At 37.6% G+C, this 15,889-nt stretch overlaps 1 protein-coding gene across 1 annotated transcript; it reads left to right on the top strand.

The window, feature by feature from the left end:
- The first annotated feature begins 6,669 nt into the window (after window positions 1-6,669).
- LOC126477351 (uncharacterized) lies at window positions 6,670-10,422 on the top strand. The gene is made up of 2 exons (XM_050103610.1): window positions 6,670-7,122; window positions 8,744-10,422. The coding sequence occupies exons 1-2, from the start codon at window positions 6,795-6,797 to the stop codon at window positions 8,845-8,847; spliced, it is 432 nt and encodes a 143-aa protein (XP_049959567.1). The 5' UTR covers window positions 6,670-6,794; the 3' UTR covers window positions 8,848-10,422.
- Window positions 10,423-15,889: the final 5,467 nt, after the last annotated feature.

Genomic DNA, 15,889 nt, shown 5'->3' with positions numbered 1-15,889 from the left:
GTAGTTGGTTTTTATTTTGTGGTCTCGACAATTGCGGTTGAGCTGTGTAGGTGAAGGGAAGTTACCGATGCCTGTCGATATTGTGAGTGTGGCGGAATTTGTGGTGTTTTTATGTAGTCGTTTTGTGTGGTTTGGGATCGTGGTGTGTGCCTGTATGTGTTTATATTTAGTTTGTCCCCACCCATAAACTCCCAATTTCCCGCACTGGTCTCGTTAGATTGATTATATTTTTGGAGGAAGATGTGTTTATGTAATGACGTTATAGGCTCTATATTGGAGATATTGAGAATGGCTGTTTCCACCATATTAGTGTGAGTCAAAGCAGACGAGTGGAATCGGACGCTTCTGTAATCCAGATAATACATATTTTGTAGTTAGTGATAGCACTTACAATGACCTGGAGAAAAAACTTACTCTGAACATAGAAAATGCAAACCAGTATTTCAGTAGTAACAGTTTGTTCATAATTGGTACACACACAATGTACATGCAGTTCCAAGCCAGCAGAAATATGGGAACACAGACATACAACAGACAAGTAGCTATATTTAAGTATTTGGGTGTGGTGATAAATCTGGGAAAATTATTTTGATAATGTGTATCCAAAAATATGTACGATTCTTATCAGTCCTGTAACGTAAAACTCTGTTTTTCTTGCTTGTTTCAAGCTGTCATCATGTAAGATGATCTAAAGAGATATAAACGTAAACGTTATTCTTGTTGGTTTATCAAACATCGTATTTGTTTGTGTTACATGTGCCTGGGATTCACCTATTAATAACACAGTAATCTCGCACATACAATCTGTGTTCGGAAATTATATGACAAACTGTCACGTAAAACAATAATACCGTTCTCTATCAATACAACCAACGTAATACGGCCTGGTATATCAAAATGTGAAGTTGTGAGAGATCTTTAATGTTAAAGTTACTCAATTACAGATATTGGAGTTGTTTCGTACAAATACACTATAAGACATTGTAATATATTCAATCTCTTTTATTGAGGGATACAGTCAGACTGGAATTATACTGTTACTAGAAACCTTGCAATGCATTAATTTAATCATTTGTAGAATGTGCAACTACAATTTATCTATCAGTAATCACTCAATAATACTAGCTTCCTCATGCACAAATGAAAGACCGAATTAAAAATGGCACTGTTTGGAGAGATCTTTAATACGGTGGATCATTACTTCCGTAATACACAAAATCGAAGGCTTCAATACGAGAAACACCGAATACGTCAGCAACTTCGGAAACCTTGACATTAAGAAGGCGACTGTTATTAACGGTTCGTATGAGCAGTTGCCAGCGGGCTCGTGCGGTTGCGCAGAGCTGAATTCGCGTATGAGCAGTGCCTTCCTCCCGCTTCTGGCTACTTGGAGCGTGGCTGTTTGGTGTATGAGCAGTAGCAGCAAGTAGCCATTCCCGGAAAAATTTTCCTGGCGCGCCCAAGCTGCCAGATTCGCGCATGCGCAGAGCAATTTATTTATTTATTTATTTATTCATCCGTGGAACAATAAATATTGTATGGATGTCGTCAGATTACAACACATGAGCACACATTTACATTTACAATTAAACAGGTTTCTCATATTTTGTGTAGTTTTTATAACTAGTCATACACATATTTATAATTACATAATATTTTGGTGATAATGTCATATGTTGCTAATAATCTACATCTATGTTAAATATTCTTTTACAGTATAAAAACTTTTACTTACTAAAAAGGTTTTAAGCTTTTGTCTGAAAGTGAGGGGCTCATTTATTTCTTTAATTTCTTGTGGTAATTTGTTGTACAGTTTTATCCCATTGTAAAATATACTTTTTTGCGTCTTTGCCTTGTTCTTTCTATCTAGATGGATGTGGTGACAAGCTCTTGTTTCATGGTCATGTATTAGGCTGTTTGTGTTGTACATGTTAAGATTTTTCTTAATGAACATTATGTTCTGAAAGATATACTCACAAGAAACAGTTAGAATTCCTAGCTTTCTAAATAATTCTAGACAGTGGGCCCTGTTGTTGCTATTTGTTATTATCCTTATGGCTCTTTTTTTGTACTTTGAACACAGTTTGTATGTTACTGGCACTTGTTCCCCAAAACATGATCCCATAGCTGAGGACTGAGTGTAGATATCCGTAATATGTTATTTTAAGACAGGTATTATTGCATACCGGTGCAAGGATTCTAAGAGCATAGCATGCTGTGGATAATTTCTTTGCCAAAATGTTGACATGGTTTGTCCATTTCAGTTGACTGTCTACATTCATCCCTAAGAATTTGGTACTTGTTACACATTCTAATTCATTATTATTAACTTTTATTCTAGTGGCATTGTGTTTTTTGTTCAGTTGGAAGTTAATATAGTTAGTTTTCTTTACATTTAGGGTTACTTTATTTTTTAATGACCAGTTGTGGACATCATTGAGAGCCTCGTTTGCTCTTTCTGACAGTTGTGTTGGATTTTCACCTGTTATTACTATGTTGCTATCATCAGCAAAAAGTATTTTTTCGCCATGTCTGATACTTTGTGGGAAGTCGTTAATGTATATAAGAAACAATATTGGGCCTAATACACTTCCCTGTGGGACGCCTATATTCACATTTTCTGGGTCAGACAGGTGTTTTATAAGGGAATTGTTATAGTGAGGGGTCTTTCCCCACGTGACCCGTGGCCGTGTACATGTTTCGTGTCTTCGTTTACAGCTCCTACGTCAAATGAAAACAAAACAGATTTCTGTGGCCTGGAGCCATCAAGTGAATTAATATACATTCTCATAAACACGAAAGACCAAAATAAGTTACTAGTTTCAATTTTATGATTTTATATTATTTCCTCGTTATTAGCGATCAACCATTAATGTCTTAATGAAGCTATTTCTGTCCGTTTTATAGAGAAATTTGCTTCAGTTAATTTTTTTTTCCGCTGAGATAGTTTATTTGAAACGAAGTGTTTCATTCCGCGCTGTTGGCTACTTTCAACCTCGTTCAGTTTAAAGGGCAAATTTTCATTTTCTGGGACGAATGGCGTTATACCACAATAAAGAAACAAACATGAGAATACAGTACTGGACCTCCAAGAAAATTGGTATCACGAGAACCACATGAAAAGCTGAATATCAGGTACTTCAGAGTCCATCTGGACATAGTAATGTGCAATTAGAGCGGAATGAAGCATTTTAGTATGGTTTATGAAATTCCGATGGTGCTGGAGTAGTCTCTGATGTCCTGTTCCTTTTATGACACTGTAAGATCTCTTAATGGTATATACGTACGAAATACGTAAACATTGACTTGAAGCTAAGTAGGCAAATTTGGTCAGTAGTTTTGAACTAAATATTTTGTTTCAAATATAATGACAGCTGTAGCAGAATTTTATAGATGTGCCTTCTGTGAAAGTGTTTTTCGATCACAAGGCACTTGTCTAGTACTTCCTCTGGGCCTGAAGTTATTTCTTAATTTGTGTTTACGTCTTAAATTTATAGAATGCCATTCTGTGCTAAATTTGAGACTGGCAGCATACCATGTTTTATCGTTTTAACTCTCCACATGGCTTCATATTTATTCCGAGAGTACAATATAAACTGTCAGTTGTCCAGTTTCTTTGCCTCACAGACAACCATGTTAATTTTTTCACATTTTGAAATAGTCATGAAATTTATTGTCCTTTATTCCGGTTAAGCTACACAAGAAACTGTGTTTTTTTGTTGCAAGTAATTTGTATTCCATCCTAGTAGCTTTTTGCAGTGCTGTGTAGATGTAAACCTGTTGGAAATGCTGCATAACAATATTGGAGAGTACGAATTAAAAAAAAAAAATCTGTCAGTCACCCCTTAGCAAAACTTTATGGTACTTCGAGCTGTGGACTCTAATTTTGAAATGATATTTTGCCAAGAACTGCTTCCTTATTTGCATCCTTTATCCGTGTGGGATATGATAAAACAATTGCTCTATGTACAACTCAGTTGTCCTCTCAGCAACATGCCACACGGGCGGCACGGCGACACATGGTCACGTGATGCCCCACCAGAAATACGACGAAAAGCGTATGAGCAGAGCAAGCACAAAGCACGGGCTGCCTACGTCATCGTAGCTGCGCATGCGCAGTACAGCCTGTTGTCTGGCGCTTTCTGGTAACTGCTCAAACTCAAACGAACCTGAAGGTACCTCCATGCAAGGCATACTTTGCTGATACGTTGTGTAAAATAGCGGATTTCAATACGTGTTTTGTTTGCGATAAAACATTTCAGTTACGAAAAACTTTTTATGCACACATAAGGAAAGTGCATGATATAGAACCGAATACGGATGGTACAGTGAAATGCCCACAGGACGATTGTAGTTTTTCGTTTAACGTTTTGGCTAATTTGAAAGCACATGTACAGGAAAAGCACATGGTTCCAACAGAGAAAGAAAATCTTATATTTCAGTCAATGGACGGTAAGTATCGTCATATAATAATTTTATTATATGCAAGAAAAGTAAAATGCCTAGCGAAACTATAGAATATCGTTCCTTGTGCCTTCAGTATTCAACTTTAATGTTGCCTTATTTGTTTGTCAGAAAATGTGTAGTAACTGCATTGTCGAGACGTAGATAATAAAACAGTTCTGTGTTCCAATAAGCGCTATCATTAAAATAATTGAATGTGAATCTAAAAGCGATCGCTTGGTATTCGTTAAATTATTAATCGTGTGATTTGATTAAGTTAATTGTTTGTTTCTTATTCAGACGGTACTTAATATTTTTCGTAGTGATATTGAGGTAATTTGGAGTATTAGTTTTTTACTGTAGAACAATTTTTAGTGTCTTATTATCTTTTATAGGAATGGATTTGTCTATCCCAATGAATCTTGACGATTTAAGAGAAGCCATGGGCGAAGACATGTTGACCACAATTTGCTTCTTGCAAATGTGTGGTCTCATTGCTGAATACGTCCGATGTCGTGAGTGCGGCGAACATATGCGCCTCACCAGTATATCAAGTCGCCGTACTCACGACTTATTTGTATGGAGGTGCAGCAGAGACCGGTTATGGCGATCTATTACGAGGGGAACGTGGTTCGAGAAATCTAAGCTCGCCCTGAGGGACATAATGAAAATCACAAACGGTTGGTGTTTAAGATATCCTGTGTGGATCTGTTTGCATGAATGTCGTATGAGATGAGTAAGCGTACGGTAGTAGACTGGTACTCGTTTTGTAGGGAAGTTTGTGGGGAATATATGAGACATCGCGGGCCGTTGGGGGAGCCGGGTGTTATGGTCGAAATTGACGAACCGCATTTTGGGAAAAGGAAGTACAATAGGGGGGAACCTCCGGTGGGATTATGGGTGTGGGGGCAGTGGTTTCAGGTCAGCATTGTGACGATGTAGTGTTCAGAGTAGTACCAAAAAGTAGTTTTGGTTAGGTTAATTGAAGATCAGGTTGCAGAGGGTTCTATTGTTATTTCAGACGGGTTTTCTTCATATAGGGATTTAGGGGATAGGGGTTATCAACATCTAGTAGTAAACCACAACATGAATTTAGATCTCTATCGCCAGGCGCCTGCACTAACAGCATAGAGGGGTACTGGTCAGCGGTAAAATCTCTTATAGGTAAAGGGAAACGTCAGTTTTCGACTCTTGAAAGCCACCTAGATGAGTATTCGTGGAGACAAAGTATTCCGCGGACATATTGCCTGTTTAAGTGTTTTACTAAACACGTTGGCAAAATGTACCGTCCCAAACATCAGTTAATTTCAGAGAGGGGCAGGGAGGGATGAGGGGTTGGTGAGTGTGTGTGTGTGTGTGTGTGTGTGTGTGTGTGTGTGTGTGTGTGTGTGGGAGGGAGGGAGAGGTTTCGTAATGTCGTGAGTGTGGATATGTGATTTTCGTTACTGTCTAGGCGAGCTTCCGTTATTCCTCGATATTCCGTGTGGTAAGTTCACTTTTCCATTTGCTTCTTTCACTGTATTTCACTATTTTGCCATATTTCACTGTTTTATTCCACTAATAAGTGTGTTTTCGTGTTGTGAAGTACGTAACAGAAATTTGACAGCTGTCGATCTTGTTTCGTTTTCCAGCTCTAGTAACAGTACGACATTTTCGAATGTGTACTTGCGAAACCCCCGACACAACTAAACTTTGTAGGCCGTGTTTCATTTAGGGTTTACTGAAGCGGAGGATACATTCTTCAAGTGAAGAACACAACAGTAATGCTAGTGAAAACGAAGAAATCGACTTACGACACACTCGTTTTCCGTACTGTACTTAGGCAACACACTTTGAATGAGCTTTTAATTTGTATCGGGTGTTTCATTTACGGTTTAGTGAAACAGGCGATACATTAAACTTGTATCCCGTACTGCACTTAAAGCAATATAGTTCAAAAGAGTTTCGAGATACAACTGACATACATGTAACGTGATGTACTCTTTGCTAGTAATATATTCCATTCATTTCTTTCCATTGTATTTTGCGGAGAAATACTAAGATATAAATATCCGATATTGTTAACGTGACAATACTACTGGCTCTTATATGTGTGAAGTACAGTTTTTCTCTCTCGCATTCCTTTGTTTCTGAACATTCTTCTCAGCTCTTTCATCTTTGTAATACATGCTCTCTGGCGAATTCTGACGTCATTGGTCAAAGCTAACGGGTTGTATCCCCTGCTAAACTAGACCCAAAACTTCTGAGGTTCAAACTTACATCAGTAATCGTAGTAATTCTTTTTGGCAGTAAAATAGCTATGAATTGCACGACAGAAAGCAGATTTGTGAGTAGTGTAATATTTCTTTGTAATGGGTATTTCAGATTTTCTGAAGTCCAGAGAAGAGAAGGAAGCAAGAAGTAGCTTTGAAACACACGGTGGTGCTAAGCCTCTGAAAGGTACCACTAAGACCATTTACATGTGTCATAGATCTGAGGTATTCAAATCTCAATCAAAAGGCCAGAGGCAGCTGAAGTCGCAAGGCAGTAACAAAATGGGAGGTCATTGCACTGCTGCCATAGAGGTTAGCCAAGATACAAATGGTATTTGTACTGTTGTTTATTTCAAAACACATTTTGGACATGAAAAGAATATTGTGTTTCAACACCTCCCTAGATCTGAAAGGGAAGTCATTGCTGGTGAGTGTCACCTTAACCATAGAATAGATGCAACAGTATTAAATAGTGCTTTTATACAGATATATTTAATATTAGTTATAAAATTTTATATAGCCTTATCTAAGGCTACGGTATTAAAGTAAGGTAACTTGCTGTATGGAATCTGCTGTAAGTCAGGACAATGTGTTGTATTACTTACAGAAAGGGTATTTGTATCAGGTTGTGTGTGTATAGTTGGACCAGAAATTCTGCATAACAAATTTGCTGGTGGAAACATGGCAGACTGATGTGTATCACATTGATTGGCATTCCTGGTTATGAGGTTTTTACGTGGGGAATGTAGATAGTGTATCTTAAAGAATAAATTAACTAAAGTGTGTTTATAACGTCATGTTCTTGGGGCTGTGGGTAGTTCTAGTTTGGAGTAATTATAACTATGTTTATTTTTATTGAGAGGTCCTCTCTACCTGCCATATGTAATGCCTTCTAAAGTAGGTTCCTTGGAATAGTATCATAAGTGTTATCTAAATCCATGGAAACTTATCCAATTTTCTTTTAGCTGGTGTTAATTTTTGTACAATGTTAACAGTATGAAAATGTGGTAAAGTCCTAAAATTAAGTTCAGCCCAGTCTTTTCTTTCTTACCTTTAAATTCTTGTTAATAATATGTAACACAAATTTCTATATAGTTCAAACAAATTTAGTGATCTCCATTTGGTAGTAATGTAACTGACATTTCTTCACATATTAAATTTCCACATACAATTTTGTTGAATAACTGTTTCTGATTTTACTATCTTGGTACAATGTTTCAAAATCTCCAGATTGATACTCCCTGGTTCACCGTGTGTCCTTTCTCACATTTCATTCTTTACTATGCTTGTTATTCCTTTATTTTGCAGTTTGCTTGTGGTTTACCTGTATGTCTAGCACATCGGTATCCTCACCATTCCATAGCAAGTAATGGTTCTACTCTTTCATCTGAAAAGATGTTGATATTTTTCATCCTTCTCAGTATAGTTCCTCAGGACATTTTTCATTTGGCTACCATGTAGTAATTAGGTGTTACTGCCACCTCAGTTTTGCCTTGCCTGTTGTGCCTCTCTTCCATGCTCTACTATAGCAAACTATTTATACAAAGGCTTATTTATCACAGTTTGACAATGATTTGTTTTGATCTTTCATAAAAGTGTTAGTCACAGCAGCAACACTAACAAAGGCCAAAATTAAATATGCTGCTAAAGTCTGATTCATTTTCATTATATTTGCCTTACTACGTAGTGTTGTTTTGCTAGTGTATTGCCTCAAAATTCATGGGAGACATAATATATACCCAAACATATTAGTGCCACCTGGATCCCTTACAAATGTAAAGTAAAAATACAAATACAGTTTACATCAGTGGAAAGATAAAATTCCTGTATATTTGAATTGAAATGACTGTTTCTGTGGTCCTTTATGAATTATAGCAAGCTTTATAAATTATGGCAATTGTGCACTGTGTTAACTGTTGAGGGCCTTTATTACCCTTCCCCACAGATTTGTCCTGGTAGAATTAAGTAAACAGTGACACATTAGGTGTTGCTAGTAGTATGTGGTTAATGATGTGTTTCTAGCTTTATTAATTGTAGAAATGTTACAGGTAAAATAGCCAAAGGTGTGACCTTCCAGATAATTTTGGATGATGTCTACCTGTTCCGAGGAGGTAGAAAGACTCCACCTTTTAACTCGAAAGATTCTCCATAATATAAAGAGGGACTTTGGAATTCATACTCACCAGTTCCATGCCAATGATATAAGTGTGAGCATCTTTTTAGAACGAATAAAAGACGGCGCTCTAATGAACAAAAATGTCGTTGGTAATGTGGACTATTAATCAGACAAAGATGTGATGATTGTGTTAATGACAGATCTACAGAGTCAAATGCTTCAAAAGTTTGGCTCAAAAATTGTGTGTGTAGATTCAACACATTGTACAAATGTGTACAAGTTACTAGTAACAACACTATTAGATATGGATAATTTGGAAGCGGCATTCCAGTTGCTTTCTGTGTTTTCAATAAAGAGAACACTGCTGTAATGACACAATTTTTTTACATTTGTCAAAGAGAAAGCATGTCTAATAAAACCAGCTGTTTTCATATCAGATGATACACAAATTTGGAAGCGGCATTCCGAAGAACCTGATGTAGACAAGTTCGGTGAGCTGTTAGAATTGTTTGAGAGGGAACTTCAAGAAGATGAAAGCACGAAAGACTTTGGAATATATTTCTCAAATACTTATGGATTCAGGCCTCAACACTGCCATCACCGCAGTTTAAATATCAACACTAATATTCACCTTGAAGTCGTGCATAGAGTATTGAAGTATTGTTTTTTATCTGGACGGAAAGACAAATAGACTGGACAAGTTGCTGCTGATATTTATGAAGTTAACTAGATATAAATTTTTTGAGAGACTTGTGAAACTCTTTAAGGGTGGGCATTCCCATAGACTGCAGTAGATTCGACGACGACATACAGAGTAAAAAAGAAAAAAATTGACAGACAGATTATGGCCAGTAATGGAAAGCATTTTCAGGTGAAATCTGTCAATAAGTGGTATCACTTACACTGTTATCCTACAAACCCTGGAATTTGACCTGAAGTGCAAACTGTTGTGCTCTGCATGTGAGATATGTGTGCACAGTTTTTCTTGCTGTTTCCCAGACAATTTAATCAACTTGAATATATGTAAACATATTCACGCTGTCTCTGTGATGTATGGATTACATTCCATTAAAACAGGCAAACAGATGGAAACTACTTCGATCAAAGAGGCTTCTGCTATTTTTTTCCTTGATGACAAAACAAAGTGATAATGAAGAAATTGCTTCTCATGGAACACAGTTAAAAGCCAAATTGAAAGTTCTGTTAAGCCAAGTAGATCAATTGGATACAGAAACAGTAGGTACTGTGGAAAAAGAAATTGACAGTTTGCTACTACTCGTTAACTCTTGCTGCAGTAGGATAGGTTTACATTGTGCCAACAATGAAAAGGTGAAAGTACAATGAATACCTAATCAGCATAACATCTGTCCAAAGAGCACTTGCCAAACCAACCATTGACGAGAAGTTGAACATTGCTAGTGCACTGAAACAATCTGAATCTGAAGTGTTGACTGTACATACTGGTTTCCATCACACATACCGTACTGTAAGATCTAACTTGATCTTCCCTTGATTTGTGAGTGTTTCATGGTTTTGTAGGCCTCGCCATGTAAAATGAGTAACGCATCAAGCTTGGTACCTCTATGAAACCCAATAAAGAAATTAATTCTGTGTTCGTCTGTTTCTTCTGTTTTTTATCTTGTTACCTATAGTTCCCAAATTTAATTGAAATACCCAGGTAATAATTTCAACATAAATTGGACTATGTGCATAGCTGTTTCTAATGGCTTTGCTTATTTTTCACAGGTAAAGTATGAATATTCACTGGTCCTCGAGTATGCATGTTTACTAGTCGGTTGTGGCAAAAGAAATCACTGACACAAAGCAAAATTTAGTTGGTTGACACAATTGTAAATTGCCTTCAGTTGTAATTTTGCTTTTTTAGATTATAGTAATTGCTGACCTTAATTTTATATATTTAACATGCTGACTGACTTGGTTAGTGACAGATGTTACACTGCCAGGCTGGGCAGTGTGGTTCTGCCATTGTCGGTGGCAGCAGGATACCGTCTGAGGGATTGCCCTTTACACAGTCAGGTATCCTGTGTTGAAATATGTATCTAAAACTGAATTTATGGACACCTTTCTAATTGTTTAATCATTTGATTTTGTAAGATACTGAAATAAAAATACTGCAGACCCAAAAGCCTTGTAACGAATGTCAGATACAAATATTGTTGCTCAATACAATTAGAGCGTAAAAATGCTGATAACTGGTTGTTACCATGAGACCACTACCAGCAACAGCAGAGCTATCCGCTGTGACCACCAGCACCTTGTCAGCCACCCAGTTATTACACAGAATTTGGTCCCTAGTTCTCTGTGGTTGAAGAAAATAAAATTTCTGAGGTATGTTTGAACTGTGTTATTGGTATATTCTGCAGCATGATCTAAAACATTAACACTGATGTAGCATTGACAAGTGCATAATATATTTTGCAACTGAGAATAGAACTTAAAAACTGATGTGGGAATACATTTTATGAAACCCTCCAGAGTCAAACATGACAATTGTATTGATACACAAGCAAATCCATCTGAGTGGCACACTAGGTTATGCATTCATTGGCTGTAGGTACAGGATATTCAGAGAACTCTTCATACAAATTTTATTGTAAAGCATACTGTAGTTAAGGAAAAGATGCAGTGCATAGATGAGATAAATTTTGGCATGCCAGAACTGGTTTTGCTCAAATATTTGGAAAATGAACTGTGAAATTATATTTACATATTTGGTGCAGTTTCTTGTGTTCGCAACACGTCTGTGGTGCGAATTTCTGGGAGATGAGAGCTTACATTGGACCTGTTATGTGTATGGTGTACTTTTTGTTCCACTGCTGGCATGGTGAGGTGGTTCAGATTTCAAAATTAGGGGCCTGGGAATGAAACTCTTCTTAGTTTTAATATTTCAAAATGAACATACCTGAAAAGGAAGCTGAATTAGGACTTCCCAATAAATTGCACCTTCCCCCCCCCCCCCCCCCCCCCCTCTCTCAACAGTTCATTGCAGGTGACACTTGAAAGCACAGGGATGGTGGTCTGTGTTGACCACAGTGAAGATTTTAAGGTAACAAAGTAGTTGTTGACATTCTGATATTAATGGATAACAGTATGAACCATAACAATGAAATAATGTAAATTACTTAAACCAGGAATTAAATCTACATAGCCTTGAACAGTCATTAGAGACACTTCCTAGTCACCGTGTATTTGTGTGCTATAACTAATACACCAACCTTTTCTTTTCCCCATCTGTGATGAAAAACACATGCCACCTCTTATTTGGTTTGCTAGAACAACTCTAGGTTCACAAGCACCACATTTCAGAATTCTGGTAATCGGTAGTTCTACCTCCTGTGGAAAGTGCAGGTTGATAGCTGTCTCTTCAGATATGGTCTGATCAACTACCATTATAGGTACTTGAAGCAAAAATGTGACTCAATTTTCTGTTAATGATGAATATATCACTAATGTATTTACTACAAAGATATTCATGATGGTATAGAACTGTGTGAGGACACCTTCTGAAATACCTGCTGGTAGAGTAAATTGTGCACTTCACTCCCAGTGCATTGATTTCTTCTTAGGTAATATCACAGTACTGTTATCTCAGGCTTGTTTGTTGCTTTGATCAGCGAAGCAGCATTATACCTTGAAGACACAAAACTAACCGCATTCTTAGATTTTACTACTTATCTCCTAAAACAAATAAAGTTTTATGATTAGCTGTCAGGAACTGCTTTTGAAATCTCATTATTATAATTATTATTATCATCATCATCTTTTTACATGTGTGGCCTCTTACCAGTTTAAGTACATCAGCTTTGCTTAATGAGGATACTTATGGCTTCAAACAAAGAAAAGAAAAGGGTAGTGACAATGCAGCCTGTAAACTTAGTTAATACACAGTTTGGAGTTAAGTCTGCAGATATGATCCACAAATCCAAATACAGTTTCAAGATTATCAACCAAAATTTTACAAGCCTTGGAAGTAAGCACAATGATTAGGACATCATAACATATGTTAATAAATGAGATGTTTCAGTTGCTAATGAGCACTGGTATACCAAAGAAGGACCTTATTATGCATCCATTAACAAAGAATCTCTCCTCATCTTTCAGTAGGAAGCTCAGGCCTTATGATGATGTTTCAAAGTTTGCAAAAAGTTGGAAGAATTACCGCCCCATATTGTAAGCTCTTTACCTGTTGAATATGTCATTGGACTTTCTGTGATGAACTATAGATGAAAAAGGAAACACATAATTGTGTGTATGGACAGTCCTCCATCTGCAAGTATAGGTATTTTTCTAGTTGATCTCCATTACATGCTTGTAGAGACAGATGGTAAATACTCTGAGAAAATGTCTGGGTAAATAGGCTGATAATTGTTCATGGTCTTATACAATCTTATCTAACACGAATCAATTTTTACTGTTAAGAATGGTGAGGGACACACACAGATCTAACATTACTGATATGTAATACAGGGCAGCCAGGGCTCTGTAGTGGGATGCCTTCTTTTCTTGTTTTAGGTAAATGATGTAAAATACTGCTCCCCAAATTTAAAGATAGTTCCATATGCAAGAGCTACATCTATTGTGCACAAGCATAGAGATCATGAGCAGCTACAAATACTGTGAAACTGTATTACAAATGAAATAATTCATAACTCAGCCAAAGAAGATTACAGCATTGATGGATTTTAACCCCACAAGACAAATTTTGAGATTCAGTTGTGCACTGGAACTGATATTGTCATCAAGGAAAACTACCAGTTGGTTATAATTAAACTTTCTGTATTTAACATGTTATAGCATGGAAACTAATTACCATACAGGAACATAACTTGGCAGCATTAATGCCAAAGACATGGGGAAGAGAAAAAATGCAGAATCAATTCAATTGAAACACTTTTAATGTGCTGCTACAGTACATCATACCACTACATACTGGTGGTGGTGATGGAGGCTGTTATGAAAATCTTGCGATTTTATACAAATTTGATATGGCGAGTTAACAGAACTTTTTATCCATGCGAGTAAAATTATTGTGTAAAATCAATAGCTCTGCCTCTTACAGAAGTCTCTCTCCAGGGTCCTTGGGAGTCTTTCACTTACATTTCAACATATTTACTCTCTAATAGTATTTGTTGTTCATAATAGGGGTAATTTTACTCTGTTCAGTGAAATGAACTAAGAAAATACAAGAAGTAAAGATAATGCCCGTGTAGACTATGCATTCCTGCCTATGACTCAGAATGGAATTTTACATTCTGATACAAAAGTCTGTAACAGGTTGCTGCTAGACGTCAGGCAGAAAACTGGAAATCCTAAGATATTAAAAAAATACAAAGTAAAAAATTATTTTATTAGCCTCTCCTTGTGTGTGTGTGTGTGTGTGTGTGTGTGTGTGTGGAATGAGAAAGAAAATGATTTGTAGTGGTACAAGGTACCCTCCGCCATGCACCATTTTGTTGCTTGTGTAGTATGTATATATATTAAAATACGGAAGAAAATTGTGGCTGCCTACTGCATTCAAAAATATAGTTGAAACTAACCTAAAACTCTTTGATTTATTTCAAATGTTTTGTTCCACATTCAGCTGTACCTGATACAGGGTGTTTCAAAAATGACCGGTATATTTGAAACGGCAATAAAAACTAAACGAGCAGCGATAGAAATACACCGTTTGTTGCAATATGCTTGGGACAACAGTACATTTTCAGGCAGACAAACTTTCGAAATTACAGTAGTTACAATTTTCAACAACAGATGGCGCTGCGGTCTGGGAAACTCTATAGTACGATATTTTCCACATATCCACCATGCGTAGCAATAATATGGCGTAGTCTCTGAATGAAATTACCCGAAACCCTTGACAACGTGTCTGGCGGAATGGCTTCACATGCAGATGAGATGTACTGTTTCAGCTGTTCAATTGTTTCTGGATTCTGGCGGTACACCTGGTCTTTCAAGTGTCCCCACAGAAAGAAGTCACAGGGGTTCATGTCTGGCGAATAGGGAGGCCAATCCACGCCGCCTCCTGTATGTTGCGGATAGCCCAAAGCAATCACACGATCATCGAAATATTCATTCAGGAAATTAAAGACGTCGGCCGTGCTATGTGGCCGGGCACCATCTTGCATAAACCACGAGGTGTTCGCAGTGTCGTCTAAGGCAGTTTGTACCGCCACAAATTCACGAAGAATGTCCAGATAGCGTGATGCAGTAATCGTTTCGGATCTGAAAAATGGGCCAATGATTCCTTTGGAAGAAATGGCGCCCCAGACCAGTACTTTTTGAGGATGCAGGGACGATGGGACTGCAACATGGGGCTTTTCGGTTCCCCATATGCGCCAGTTCTGTTTATTGACGAAGCCGTCCAGGTAAAAATAAGCTTCGTCAGTAAACCAAATGCTGCCCACATGCATATCGCCGTCATCAATCCTGTGCACTATATTGTTAGCAAATGTCTCTCGTGCAGCAATGGTAGCGGCGCTGAGGGGTTGCCGCGTTTGAATTTTGTATGGATAGAGGTGTAAACTCTGGCGCATGAGACGATACGTGGACGTTGGTGTCATTTGGACCGCAGCTGCAACACGGCGAACGGAAACCCAAGGCACTGTTGGATCACCTGCTGCACTAGCTGCGCGTTGCCCTCTGTGGTTGCCGTACGCGGTCGCCCTACCTTTCCAGCACGTTCATCCGTCACATTCCCAGTCCGTTGAAATTTTTCAAACAGATCCTTTATTGTATCGCTTTTCGGTCCTTTGGTTACATTAAACCTCTGTTGAAAACTTTGTCTTGTTGCAACAACACTGTGTTCTAGGCAGTGGAATTCCAACACCGGAAAAATCCTCTGTTCTAAGGAATAAACCATGTTGTCTACAGCACATTTGCACGTTGTGAACAGCACACGCTTACAGCAGAAAGACGATGTACAGAATGGTGCACCCACAGACTGCGTTGTCTTTTATATCTTTCACATCACTTGCAGCGCCATCTGTTGTTTAAAATTGTAACTACTGTAATTTCGAAAGTTTGTCTGCCTGAAAATGTACTGTTGTCCCAAGCATAT

The sequence above is a fragment of the Schistocerca serialis genome, chromosome 1 (genome assembly GCF_023864345.2).
Source record: "Schistocerca serialis cubense isolate TAMUIC-IGC-003099 chromosome 1, iqSchSeri2.2, whole genome shotgun sequence".
Lineage (NCBI taxonomy): Eukaryota > Metazoa > Arthropoda > Insecta > Orthoptera > Acrididae > Schistocerca > Schistocerca serialis.
Note: the sequence above shows the minus strand (reverse complement) of the source record. Positions and strands in the feature narration are given on the sequence as shown.

What these genes read in the sequence shown, in the direction of transcription:
- LOC126477351 (XM_050103610.1), top strand. Translation starts at nt 6,795, where the DNA reads ATGGGTATTTCAGATTTTCTGAAGTCCAGAGAAGAGAAGGAAGCAAGA. An exon ending in TGAAAGGGAAGTCATTGCTG is followed by an intron (nt 7,123 to 8,743) that starts GTGAGTGTCACC and finishes GAAATGTTACAG; the next exon opens with GTAAAATAGCCAAAGGTGTG.